Consider the following 12,813-nt stretch of genomic DNA (forward strand, 5'->3'; position numbering starts at 1 on the left):
CTCGTGTCACACGAAAAATACCTTGATGTAAAGATGACGAGTTCAAGCAAGTAGCACTACGACGATGCAAGAACGGACGGAGGAAGGGACGAGCAAGATGCTATTCCTGTGCAAGACACCTCTCAGACACGGCCTTGATCGAGTGGCGCAGACCAAGCTGAGCACTCTCAAGGCAGATCCACGAGAGCAAGTGGGAAAAGGGGAGGGGGAGATGAGAGTCTGCTCAAAGCCAACAGCTACCAACGAGAAGCACGGAAGCAAAAGGCGATCAACGACGTTGTAGATGAAACAACGCCAAAGAGTATGTGTCGTGAGGTGGATGTGGTTGAGAGAAAAGGATTGACAGAGTGATTCACGAAGCACAAAATCGTGAATGATTTGGGCATTCGTGATTCGCATTCGTGATTCGTGATTCGTGATTTTGATCGTCATTTTGGGATTACGTTACTCGTGATTATATAATGATATTTTCGAGATTTCGATCGACTCACGCACGACTCGTGACTCAGTCGTGAGTGGCTCGTGACTTGATCAGCCGTGTTGAAACTGTGACATCACAAATCGTGAATTGCTCAAAATCTGCCTTCTGGGGCAGTTTTTATCGGCCGAGTTGTTTTACCAAGAAATCTTTCGTGTCTGCCTCAGGGATTATTGAGTTACTCGTGTATCTCCGCAAATCACGACTATGGGACAGTACTCGTGACTGGACACAGCCTTGTCTTTGGCTTGCTTGGATCTTTGTCGCCACACGTGCACTGACACTCACGACTATACGAGAAAGAGGTGTGATTAAGATCGAAAGGAACATACATTCACAACTTTGCTTGAACATCTTGCACGCCATGCTGACCTGCACCACCACCGAAGGGGTTGGCGACGAGACCTGGCTGGCTGGCACCTTCGTGTCCTGGTCCTTTGGCAGCTGCCGAAGTCGACGTAAGTGCATGTACAGCCTTCTCAGCGCCCGCGTCCGCCCTTGATACCGTCTCCGCTGCTACAGTTGGCTTTTCGTCTTGGTCCGCAATCGTTGGCTGTTTCTCTCCATCCTTCTTTTTGAAGCTGGAAAGCTTAAAGACTCGGAAGAAGTAGAACAACGTAAAGCAGAGGAGCACGTTAAAGACGATATAGATGCAGATGATACCAATGTCGCGGAATCGATTCGAAGCGTTCAACTCGATCGATCGGAGGTAATCATTGCCAATGCGAAACTGGCAGTAGTCGCATGAGCCATTGGGTCCGTCAATGTAGTAGCCCGTGCCCAGATTTGGTCCGTCAAGAGAGGTGACAAAATTGGCGAGGTACGCGGCGCACGATTGACCCGGTGGTGGCGTGATCCGATTGTACTCCTGCGCAGAGCATCGCACCGGTTGGTTGTTGAGTACAGCTCCCAGCATGCTTTCCAAGAGATAAGTGAAGGGTGAGGCGACAAACATCCAGGAGCGCCAAAAGTAGGGGAGGAGCGGTGGAGGTTGCACCACGCCACAAAAGACGATAACGAAGGAGAAGAATGTCGAAAAGAGAATCGAAGCGATCATCGGGTTCGGAGACATGGCTGCGACAGCAGCAGCGAATGTCTGGTAGTAGATCTGGAAGAGCATGTACATTCCCCATACTAGCGCTGCTGTCTTTCCGTACGGAAAGCCGACCATAAAGTACCACGAAGCCCAGAAGAGCGTTCCACCCAACAAGTTCCAAGGGATCTCGACAACCAGCGCAGCCGTCACAGCCACCGGCCAGCTGTACATCTTGGAAGGCCGTTCGCGCACTTCGTAAAGCGCACGGAATTGAATAAAGACCGGCTGTAGCTGTTGCGACAGTGAAGTGGAGAGCACCAACGCCATGAAGATGGCGAAAATCTTGTTCTGCAGTGACGCTGAGGTCTGAGTTCGACCTTGGCCCCAGAACGACGACCCGATGAACAATCCAGCGATAATGTTGAGCATCAATTTGGACATGATGTACGTTGTATCTCGCCAGTAGTGCATGAACGCTCGACGCATCACCTGAGTCATTTGAACACTGAATGGTTCGGCATACTCGCGCATTCCCATCGCTTCTTCCTCAGCGGTAGCAGGGTGGTCTGCGCCCAAAGAATCGATGCGTTCGACTTCCTTCATCATGTCCGTAAACAGATATGAATTGCGGAAGAGCTCGTGCCAGTCCTTGTCCGTAGTCGCCGTCGCTCCGGCACCAATCACGTCAAGAATGTACTCGGCGGGATTATCGTTCTCTCCGCATCGCTTGTCGGCGCGTTCGCCAAAGTACTCGACCAGCTTTGTAGAGTTAGGTCCAATATCGCCAAAGTAGACCGTCTTGCCTCCCTTTTGCAGAAGCAGAAGCCGATCGAATTGGTTGAAAAGTTCACCCGAAGGCTGGTGGATGGTGCACAGGATGGCCTGACCTGCATCGGCAAGCTTTCGAAGAAAACGAACAACACTCCACGCTGCCATGGCGTCCAAACCCGAGGTTGGCTCGTCGAGGAACAAGAGCAGCTTGGGTTTGGCTGCGAGCTCCACACCAATCGTAAGGCGCTTGCGCTGCTCGACGTTGAGACCCATGCCTACCTCTCCCACCAACGCTTCGGCCCAAGACTCCATCTCGAGCATCGAGATGACATTCTCAACGTAGGCCAGCTTCTCCTCTTTGGGCGTTTCGCGTGGCTGACGGAGCAGTGCAGAGAATTGCAGCGCCTCGCGCACGGTTTGCGTTCCCAGATGCACATCTTGCTGTTGACAGTAGCCCGTGTTGGATTGGAACGACTTGGGAAGAGGAGCACCATTGACGCTGAACAGACCTCGCACCACACCGGTATCTGTACGTTGTGCTAGCACGTTGAGCAGTGTCGTCTTGCCTGCACCCGACTCGCCCATCAGTGCCGTCATTTTGCCCGGGGCGACGAATCCGCTGACGTCGTTCAGCAGACGTCTGGGAGTTCCCTTGATCAGCACGTCGTAGTTGACGTTCTTCCAAGCAAATACAGAGGTCGACGATTCGAGCTTGCCAACAGCTTTGTCCGCCTGCTCGTCTTGCTCGCGATCTACGCGTTCGGTGTGACCAGCAGCGTCGCCGGCTTCAACATCGCCAGAGGCTTTGGCAGCTTGTACCACCTCCTTGGGCGCAGCACCACGCTTGAAGACCATGACACCACCGGAAGCACTCGGGTCCTTCTGGAACTCTGACGCCAAACTGTAGACGATCAAAAAGAAGAACCAGAAGCCAAAAATAATGCCAGCGTTGCGTCCTGCGTTCGACCAAGTGTAGCCGTACGACTGCGCGAGGTACTCGGATCCAATCACAATATCCTGACCTGGTTGGGCAGAGGCAACTGCACATGTCTTGTACTGATCCGAGACATCAGCATAGGCCTGACCGGCAGGGATAAAGTTGGCGCAGGGGACGTTGAGCGTTCTGAACTCGTTGGTGAGAAGGATCTCAAAAGCGAACGCTACTGGATTGCAGTACGAAAGCCACTTCCACCAAACCACCATTGACGGCCTCGGGATTACGTAGCCGGTATAAAGCGCAAAATCAATGATCGCAAGACCTCCGAGCATGGTAGCCAGCGATTCGGACTTGGTCGCAGCCGACAGCATGCGGAAGAAAGCAACCATGGTAAACGTGATGAGTGCCGTGGTGCTGTAAAACACGAAGAATTGGCCGGCCGTGTATTGAAGCCCGACCATGAAGTAGAGGATAACGTCGAACAAGGTCAAAGTCATGAGGCGGATCGGCATGTCGAGCAGCGTGTTGGCGAGTGCGTCGCTAAAAGGGTGGATCATGGCGAAGCGTCGATGACGAATGACGATCGGTCTCTGTGCATAACCAGCGGTGATCTCGGACATGGCAGTAAACGAGTTGTAGAGCAGAGCAAAGAACAGCACACCACCTCGGGAAAAGAAGCCCGACGTGTTTTTGGGCATGAGCAGGAAGACGGATCCCATGATGATCGCTTGGAACATAGAAGCGCAGGCGATGATGACTTGTGTGGCAATATCACCCCATGTGATCTGCGCACGTCGCTTGACGGCAAGTCGGATCTGCATGGGAAGAGAGATGATATAGGCGCTGCCTTTGCGTGTATTTTTCGCCTTCTCCTCACGTGCGACCTCCTTGTAGCGCTTGACGGCAGCATCGTCAACCTTGGAAGTGAGCTCTTCCAGGTAAGCTTCGACTTCCTGCCGATTCTTGTGACCCTGAGGCGAGGCTTGCCAGTACTTGGCCATTTCTTCGGCGGTGCGAGGTGCTCGTTTTTCGTAACCCTCACGAAGTCTGCGACCGTGCGCGTCAGTACATGCCACGAGGTAATCAGCGGTGGTCTGACGTTCCTGGGGAATGTAACCCATCTCCTTGAAGTAATCAGGCGCTTCCGAGGTGGGACCAAAGTAGACCTGCCTGCCTTCGTTGATAACGAGCACCTTGTCAAAGAGCTGCGTGAGGCCTTCTCCTGCTTGATAGATCGAAGCGGCGGTGGTGGTATTGGCGATGTCCGTGGACACTCGAAGCGACTTGACAAACTCGAGCGCCGTACTGGAATCGAGACCGCGTGACGAGTTGTCGAAGAGCGCCACTTTGGCTCTTGAAGCAAATGTTTCGGCGACACTGACTCGCTTTCTCTCGCCTCCCGAGACACCTCGAACAAAGTCGTTGCCCACCTTGGTGTTGTATGTGTGACGCAAGCCAAGGATAGTGGCAACCACCTCGACGAGAGTCTTGATGTAGCCATCGCGCGTTTGGGTGTCCTCGCTTTGGAGAAGATTGAGTCGTCGACGAGCCTGCGGAGCTCGAGTGGCGACGGCAAAGGCGAGCGTTTGCCATACGGTGAGCGACGGGAAGTGGATATCGTCTTCTGGACAGTAGACGACGTCACCGCGGAGACGTTTGTCGATGACGGTGTGGTCCATGCCTTGGTACAGCAAGGTTCCGGTAATGTCCTGGAATCCATCTCGGTAGGAAGCAAGCGTCTTGAGGAACGAAGTACATCCTGCGCCAGGACGACCGAGCACAAGTAGCATCTCACCAGGTTTGATGCACCCCTCGAAATTGTCGATGATGACCTTGACAGGAGGATGAAGCAACGACTTGATGTTTTTGAGCGCCTCAAACGGCTTGAGGGGAAGCGAGCCTACCGTGTCACCAAGCGCATAGCCAGAGCCGAGGCCAGTGACGGTAAGGTTCTGCCAGACGAGGCCCATCTCTCGCACTTCGTTTCCGGCGCCCTCGGCTTGCTGCATGACGAGGCGGAGAAAACGCTCAAGATCGAACTTGCCGTTCTTGTCGAAGGGGTCAAAGCCGAGCGCCTCCTCTCCGCCGTCGCCGTCAGTGGTGCGGGAACGAGCGCGCATCGAGTGTTCGGTAAGCCGGCGGGTGAGCTCGGCCATGCCTTGTGGGTCGATGGAGGAAAGGGGCACGCTGCCTCGACCGCTCTTGATACGTTCAACGGGCGGCATCTCAGGCGCAGATGAAGCATGGTTATGGTCTGTGCTAGAATGCTGACCATCACTGTTGATCACCGGAGAGCCAGCGAAAGTGGTGGCAGCAGCGGTACCCCCAACATCAACAGCATCGCTGTACTCATTGACACTTGTATTTGCGATGGGTGGGGCAGGATGTGCAGCCGACGTGTTGGCCTCCATTCTGGGCAAAACGTCGAGGGCGCGTAGCTTGGGTCCAAAAGGTAAGGCGCGAGGAAGGATCAAGCAGAGATGGTGGAAGGACGTGAAAGGCAGATAGACCAATGGAATGATGGTCAACCTGTCCTCCGTACACAGTATCTACCAATGAGCCGCTCTCAGACGTGAGATTGCAAAGCAAGAGGGACTGAGTGCAAACACGATTCACACGGCTTTGAAAGAACATTCGTTGCACAGCAAGCATGACACGAACCAGCCGAGGCAAACTGTGGGTGTCATCACCGAGTGTGGTACAATCACGAATGAAAATACACCACACACGAACGCGGAATGTGGCAAATGTGAATGTTGTTTGTTTGCTCTGTGCCTGCTTCAGGCATTGTAACTTATGTGACAGTTAGTCGTCAGTGGTAACATGCACGAGCAGAGAGCTCGCGCAATTCCACACATTCCGTCTTTGGGTTCATCCGTCTTTGGGTTCATATTGGACATTCCGTGGCAACTCACGACCCGTGACTCTCATGCCCGTGACTGTTGTGCGCGCTTTCCCTCGTCCTCACGTGGTGGTTACCTCGCAAACGGTGAAAACATCAAGCATGTATCTCACACTCGCCGGAAAAGGTAACCGCCAAAAAATACAAACCGTCTTCCGCGAAATCTGAAACTCCTTGATTGCATCTCCGCGGAGCATCGGACGCCACAATGTGAATCACGAATCACGAATCGTCCATCACGAATCGTGAATCCTCTCATGCACGATGCGTTAAGTGTATGAAGGTAAGGGTGATCTAACAGCGGAAAGTAAGAGCCACGAGCCGTGGCCACGTGCGGTTGGCCACCAGCACGCGCATGGGAGAGCAACCACACTCACAGCTAAGAGGCAGCATGAACAGTCACGAGTCATGCGTTGTGAGTATGTACGACACGTGACACTCACGACTTGACGTGTGCATGGTGCCAAGACTCGGGAGGCGCACAGGGATGTTAGAGCATCATTTCCATTCCATTCCTAGTTCGAACCAACGATCGTTCGATCGTTGGATGAGCAGAATCACGAATCACGAATCGTGAATGCATCTAGCTGCCTCACGACAACAACTTCTACACCAGTGAGCCATCAGTTCTTCCAGCCAGGACGCTTCTCCAACTCGAGCAAGCTATCGAGCGACTCCTTGAGCGTGATTTGCCAGTCTCGGAACTGCATTCCTAGCTTGGTCTGTGCTGGCTTGGTGTCCAAATCAACAATGGTGTTCAAGTCGCGTGGATTGGCACTAGCCTCCTTCCAACCTTTAGGCAGGCGGTCCTGCAGATCTGGATATTGCTCTGCAATGAATTTGACCGCATGAGCCCAGGTGAACTTGCCTCCACACAGCAACCATCGTTGACCCATACCATCGGGCTTCTCGGTCGTCGCGACATGTGCATCTCCGACATCGCGAGCATGGCAAAAGAGAGGTAGACGGTCTTCGGGCATAGAGTCGGCCGAGTTGATGAGGCCGTAGATGGTTTTGCTCGACGTGTTGAGGCTGGACAGTTTGGCAACGGGTTGCAACGTGGCGCCGTAGATCATGGGTGGGTTGATGCAGGCAATCTCAAAGTGAGGCTTTTCGTTGGCCAAATAGTCCCAAGCGGCTTTCTCGGCGAGCTTCTTGCTGACCGAGTAGGAGAATGCACCTGCGCCGCCGGCTTTAATCGCATCCTCGTACGAAGAAGGGTTCCAGCAATCAGCTGTATAGACGAAGCCAGGACGGTAGGGGCCACCATCTTTGAAGTTTGTCACAGCAGCAAACGAAGAGGTGATGACGATTTTTTTGACGCTCTTTTCGTGCTTGGCAAAGCGTAGCAGGTTCAAAGTGCCTTCGACAGCCGGAATCAGCAGATCACGCTCGGCATCCTGTACGTTGAGCTGGTAAGGCGAAGCGACGTGGTGGATGATCTCGACTCCTCGAACGGCAGCCAACAGATCCGACGTCGCTATATCGGCCACTTGGACAAATTCGACCCTCTCACGGTCTTGTGCGCTCAAACGAGCGAGGATCTCGTCCTTCTTGCTGATAGATCGAAGCGTACCTCGGACCTTGTAGTTGGCAGGAGACGCGAGCACAGCGTCAAGCACGTGCGCCGAAAGGAAACCGGTGATCCCGGTGATGAGTACCAACGGGCCAGACATGGTAGACTGACTAGACTGCTGAGTGCAAGGGTGAACCGCAGGGGATGGGGCAATCTTGAATGGGGCAAGGATGGATGTGGTCAAGCTTGAGCATGTTCTGTTTGTGTAACCTATTCCTGACTTATAAGGAACAGCAAGCCCAAGCCAGCGTGTAGCAAATTCAACCCACGAACGGTTATTCGGCATTTAGTTGCAAGACGGCAATTAAAATGCTGTAACGTCGCTCGAGCCACCCCTCACGCTTTGCACAGGCCGAACGAAAGCCTCACGCCTGAGCGGAAATAAGTCACGAGTCACAAGTGGAGGATGATGTCTCAACTTAACACAGATACGCCAAAGAACACAAATCACGAATTCGCTACGACCATGCCGAGACGGGCTTTCATGCTTCAGATCTGGTCATGATACATAACGTCATGTCGATTGGGTGCATGCTATCGCATCACACCTCAATACGAGGTCCGGATGCAACGCCATCGTTGGTTGCAGACCAATCGTCAAAGTCGCCCGGCTGACGCTGTTGAGCCAGATCGCCTGACCAGCGCTTTTCGCCTTGTGTTGATGATCGTGTTTTGCCCCAATTGCTCCAATTCGCAACTGCTCTGGCTGTTTCACCGGCCCATCCAACGCCAGTGATTCCCAACGCCGGAGCAACGACGACTCTGGCAAAGATCTCGCCAAAACCCAGCATGACACCGTTGAGGAAAGGCAGACCAAGATTGATGAAGATGGATCCAGAGATGAGCGCCATTCGACGCGAGAGAGGGATCGAAGAGTACGGGTTGAAAGCTGCTAGTGTCAGTGATCCAGTGGGTGGGTAACTGGGTCTCGGCTGTTGCCCTTCCGGCTCGTCGCTGTCCGAGTCGAAAGCGTCCGAATCCTGTGCTGCGTCTTGCAATTCTGTGGGTGCCAAACCCTCTTTCTCGTCAATATCTTGTTGCTCCGACGAGCTTCGTCTGTCTTTGTGGCGCGGGATGATTCTCGGCATTCCAGTTGCAGAGACGGTTGGAATCGCCTCGTTTCCACCGGTGGCTGCCGTTCGAGGCGCATGCTTGTGTTCGTGTGTAGACATGCTGCTAAGCTACTTGGGCAAGTCGAGCACAGAGATGATGCTGTTAGCCAGTGGGTGTTGCTTCTGAGCCTCGGACGGTGTCGAGCCTGGCGAAGCTTCCGCCGAGCGCAAAGACGAAGAGGCGATGGGTTTCTCGATGGGTTGCAGACGCGGCTTGGCGAGCACAGTGTTTCGAGAATCGATCTGCAATGTTTCGTTGTCAGTCAGGCCAGATGAGATATTCGTGTGCTCTTGCGTATCGTCTAGCGACGGAGGCTGCATGCTGCTGAGCCAACTGTCATGGCGAGAAGGAGCCTTAAAAACAGAGCAACACGAGCAAGCGATTCGGGGTCTAAGCAGACAGACACTCTGTGACTCACGACTCTCGCTCTCTCGCGCACTCACGACTCTCGAAGCTCGTGTTGCGGATCCGACTCGTGGTTCGTGAATCGTGAATGAGGAAGAATCCTTCTATCTGTTAGGTCGTATGAAAGATTGCGCCTCTGTCAAAGTCGCGTAAAAAGACCAACACGGCGCGGACAAGAGACACGAGACACACTCGACGCATATTTCTGATTTTGACAGCTTGTGACCCTTAACCACCATCCCGTCTCATCGTTGCGCTTTTAGCTGTGCTGCACACTGCAATCGGCAGCGGTCATGGTGCCACACGATACCGCTTCCAGCCCCGGCTTTCCTTTTTACAGCCCTCTACCTCGTCAGATCACCAAACTAGCCGTGGCAGGTCCTTCTGGCTCTCGATCGGCTCCACAGTCTCCACATACACCCACCAACCTTGCACAACCGCTTGGTCCCACCATCGGCACGTTGAATCCAGATGGCAGTCTCAGCGTTGTCCGTAACGATGACGATGCCAACAACAGTGGATTGCTCGACCTGAGCCCTGCTCTCACCAGAGGCATCAAGTCCAGACCCAACTTTGCCGGATCGCCTTCTGCCAAACGCCAACGCGTCACTTCTCAAAATTCGAGGCTTGACTCGATCGCAGACCAAGATACAAGCGGGCTTGGTGCACATCATACCCTTCCCAAGCGTCGCTCGGCTGCCAGGTCGAGGCTGAGCAACCATGCTACGTTCGGACCAGTGGTACAGTCGTCACAGCCGTCGGACGACCATCTGCATTCCGACCCGCTAGTAGCCAACGGGCTGGCTTCATCTTCGGATGTGGAAGCGGAGAGTCAGAAAGAATTGGCGTTTGCGCAAAAAGGTGGTCACGCACTGGATTCAAGCGATGAGGATGAGGATGAGGATGAGGATGTCGATGTCGACCAGGAAGAAACAGCTTCGACACTAACACGGCTTCGTCGGTGGCGGCAGGACGCTATGCAGCAGCATCTCTACGACACAGCCATCTTTTGGGGCTCGAAAGTCTTGTCACTCGAGACGACTGCTGCTGCTTTCAACGATGCCTATCACCTCGCTCAATGCTACTTTTACACACACCAGTACGCTCGAGCTGAGCAGTTGTTGACATCACCATTGCGAACTGCCGCATCTCGCTCTCGATCCCTGAGCGGATCAACCAGCGCACCGACAGCAGCCCATACCGATTCAGCACCTTGCTCGGCCAAGCATACCGGTGCAGAAGGCTTCCTAGCATCCGAAAATGTGCAAGAAGACCAAGATGCTCTGCAAGAGGTACTGCAGCGCACACGTTCTTGCTCAATTCTACCCGCTAGTATCATGGCACGCTCGACAACAAAGGACAGCATGTACTCCACCACATCTTCCGCAACGGGCAAACGCAAAAAGCGTGATTTCAGCGTCACAGCTACAGGCACGGCATCTTCAGAAACCGAGAGCAGTGGCAGAGATGCAGAATCGGATGAAGAATTTCTCAAAGCCACTTGCATCGATCACGAGCGCGATGGATCTATCATCCTGAAAGATGCGCCTTCACGCACGTCGCAGCGACCGAAATCTGGAGCAGCATCAAAGTCAATGGCCACCGGCCGCAATGATCTGCAATCGGACGTGGATCAAGTCAAGAACAGCACTCTAGCGCCAGCACACGGACCCATCCTGGTCAACCACAGTCTCGCCTGTCGATACCTCGCCGCACAGTGTCAGGTACGACTGGCAAAGTATCACGAGGCATTGGACCTGCTCGGCGAGACCGAGCACTGGGGATCTTCGGCGAGTAATAAGCGACCTGCCAACGATGGAGGTATCAAGCTCGGCTCGTCGGTTGCATTTCTGCGCGGCCAGATCCATCTTCGGCTGGAAGACCTGCCGCGTGCGCGCGATGCGTTCATGGCAGCGCTTGCGCTCGACGTCAAGAACTACGAAGCTTTTTCAGCGCTAATCGATGGCGAGATGCTGGGGACCGAAGAACAGTGGAGTTTTGTTCAAAGTTTGGAGTACGCTTCTCAGGCTGGAGACGAAGAAGGTGCGGTGGAGGATTACGAGCTGGTAAGACTGTTGTACACTACGCAGTTGTCGAAACAGGGCAAGAAGCTGGTTGAGAGCACAGCGGTGGCAAGAAGACGTTTGGTGCAAGAGTACGGATTGGGCGATGATCCGGATGTGCTGCATGGGTTGGCAGCAGAGTTGTATTCCAGATTGCGGTTCAGCGATGCGTTTATCGTGACGAGTCGGATCTTGGAGCTGTCGGCGGACCATCCTGCGACACTGCCGATTCATATCTCGTGTACCTACCATCTGAAGAACCTTCGACCGGCGCTGTTCATGCTGGCGCATCGGTTGACGGAACTGCAACCAGAGCTGGCCGTGTCGTGGTACGCGGTGGGTACGTGGTACGCATGCACGCGGAGGTGGGCGGAAGCACGACGCTACTTTAGCAAAGCGTCGTTGCTCGATCCACGCTTCGCGCCCGGCTGGATCGCGTTTGGGCACACGTTTGCGTTGGAGGGAGAAAGCGATCAGGCGATCATCGCGTATTCTACAGCGGCACGGCTGTTCCCTCAATCGCATCTACCCAAGCTGTTCGTGGGGATGGAGCACCTGCATCAAGACAACCTTTCGCTGGCACGTCTATCACTCGAAGGATCGGCGGCAATCTTGTCGCACGATCCGTTGCTGGCTAACGAACGCGGTGTGGTCGCGTTCCAGACGGGAGACGTGGATGGCGCCGTGCAGTTTTTCGAGAGCGCCATCTCGCTAGCTCGCGAAACGCAGCAGGCGGCTTCGAGCTGGAAGTCGTGCTACCTCAATTTGGGGCTTGCGCAGATGCGTATGGGTAGCGACGACAAGGCGCAAGCGGCTTTTGAGTCGGTGGTCGAGTTGGATCCGCACAATTACCAGGCGCATCTGTGCTTGGGCATGCTCGCTCACAAACGCGATGAATTGGACGAGGCTATACAGCACTATCACTCTGCGCTGTCGATCAACGCGCGAGACGCGCATGCGACCGAGTTGCTGGATTTCGTCTTGCAAGAGCGACTTGAGTATGGCGTCGCCAAATTTACACGTTACGATCCGAACGGTAGGCTGTTCAGCAAGTCGGAGCAGCACTACAAGGCAGCCGAGGACGACATGCGAAAGCGCAAGGGAAAAAGTCGACAACTCGACGCCTTGTCGCCCAACGCATCGAGCCCAAGTCCAGAACCAACGCACATGTCGGCTTCATTGCACTTGTCGAAATCTAGCCTGCAACATGGCGCACCGAGCCCCACCGACCAATCGTCGTTCGGCCAACATGCGTCCATACACGCCTCGGCAGCTGACGCTTCCACCGCCACCGCTGCCGAAATGAGCCTCGACACCTCCTCTGTCCCCTCCACTATGCTCCGCACGCATCGCACAATCCATGATGCAGTAGATCAGAGTAGCATTCTCATGGACGAGTCTACCTCTTGATACCGACCCACTCTGATGCACAGCATGTAATAATCGAAAACTAAAGTTAAATCCAAACCAAGACCAAAAAAACCCCGCGACGGCATGTGGCACGCAAACAGAGGTGTGAAATTGAATGCAGA

The 12,813-nt window shown here is 54.1% G+C and overlaps 4 protein-coding genes across 4 annotated transcripts; 1 reads left to right on the top strand and 3 right to left on the bottom strand.

The window, feature by feature from the left end:
* Positions 1-812: 812 nt before the first annotated feature.
* Positions 813-5,633, bottom strand: UMAG_04056 (putative ABC transporter involved in multidrug resistance; the record flags this gene model as incomplete). Its single annotated transcript, XM_011392194.1, has 1 exon — positions 813-5,633. The coding sequence occupies one exon, from the start codon at positions 5,631-5,633 to the stop codon at positions 813-815; it is 4,821 nt and encodes a 1,606-aa protein (XP_011390496.1).
* Positions 5,634-6,747: 1,114 nt separating this feature from the next.
* Positions 6,748-7,800, bottom strand: UMAG_04057 (uncharacterized protein; the record flags this gene model as incomplete). Its single annotated transcript, XM_011392195.1, has 1 exon — positions 6,748-7,800. The coding sequence occupies one exon, from the start codon at positions 7,798-7,800 to the stop codon at positions 6,748-6,750; it is 1,053 nt and encodes a 350-aa protein (XP_011390497.1).
* A 442-nt stretch (positions 7,801-8,242) lies between these two features.
* On the bottom strand, positions 8,243-8,872 carry UMAG_12251 (uncharacterized protein; the record flags this gene model as incomplete). The annotated part of the gene is made up of 1 exon (XM_011392295.1): positions 8,243-8,872. One exon carries the CDS (start codon positions 8,870-8,872, stop codon positions 8,243-8,245), a length of 630 nt encoding a protein of 209 aa, XP_011390597.1.
* A 639-nt stretch (positions 8,873-9,511) lies between these two features.
* On the top strand, positions 9,512-12,691 carry UMAG_04059 (anaphase promoting complex subunit CDC16; the record flags this gene model as incomplete). The annotated part of the gene is made up of 1 exon (XM_011392196.1): positions 9,512-12,691. The coding sequence occupies one exon, from the start codon at positions 9,512-9,514 to the stop codon at positions 12,689-12,691; it is 3,180 nt and encodes a 1,059-aa protein (XP_011390498.1).
* Between the last annotated feature and the right edge of the window lie 122 nt (positions 12,692-12,813).

Source organism: Mycosarcoma maydis, chromosome 11, assembly GCF_000328475.2.
Source record: "Mycosarcoma maydis chromosome 11, whole genome shotgun sequence".
Lineage (NCBI taxonomy): Eukaryota > Fungi > Basidiomycota > Ustilaginomycetes > Ustilaginales > Mycosarcoma > Mycosarcoma maydis.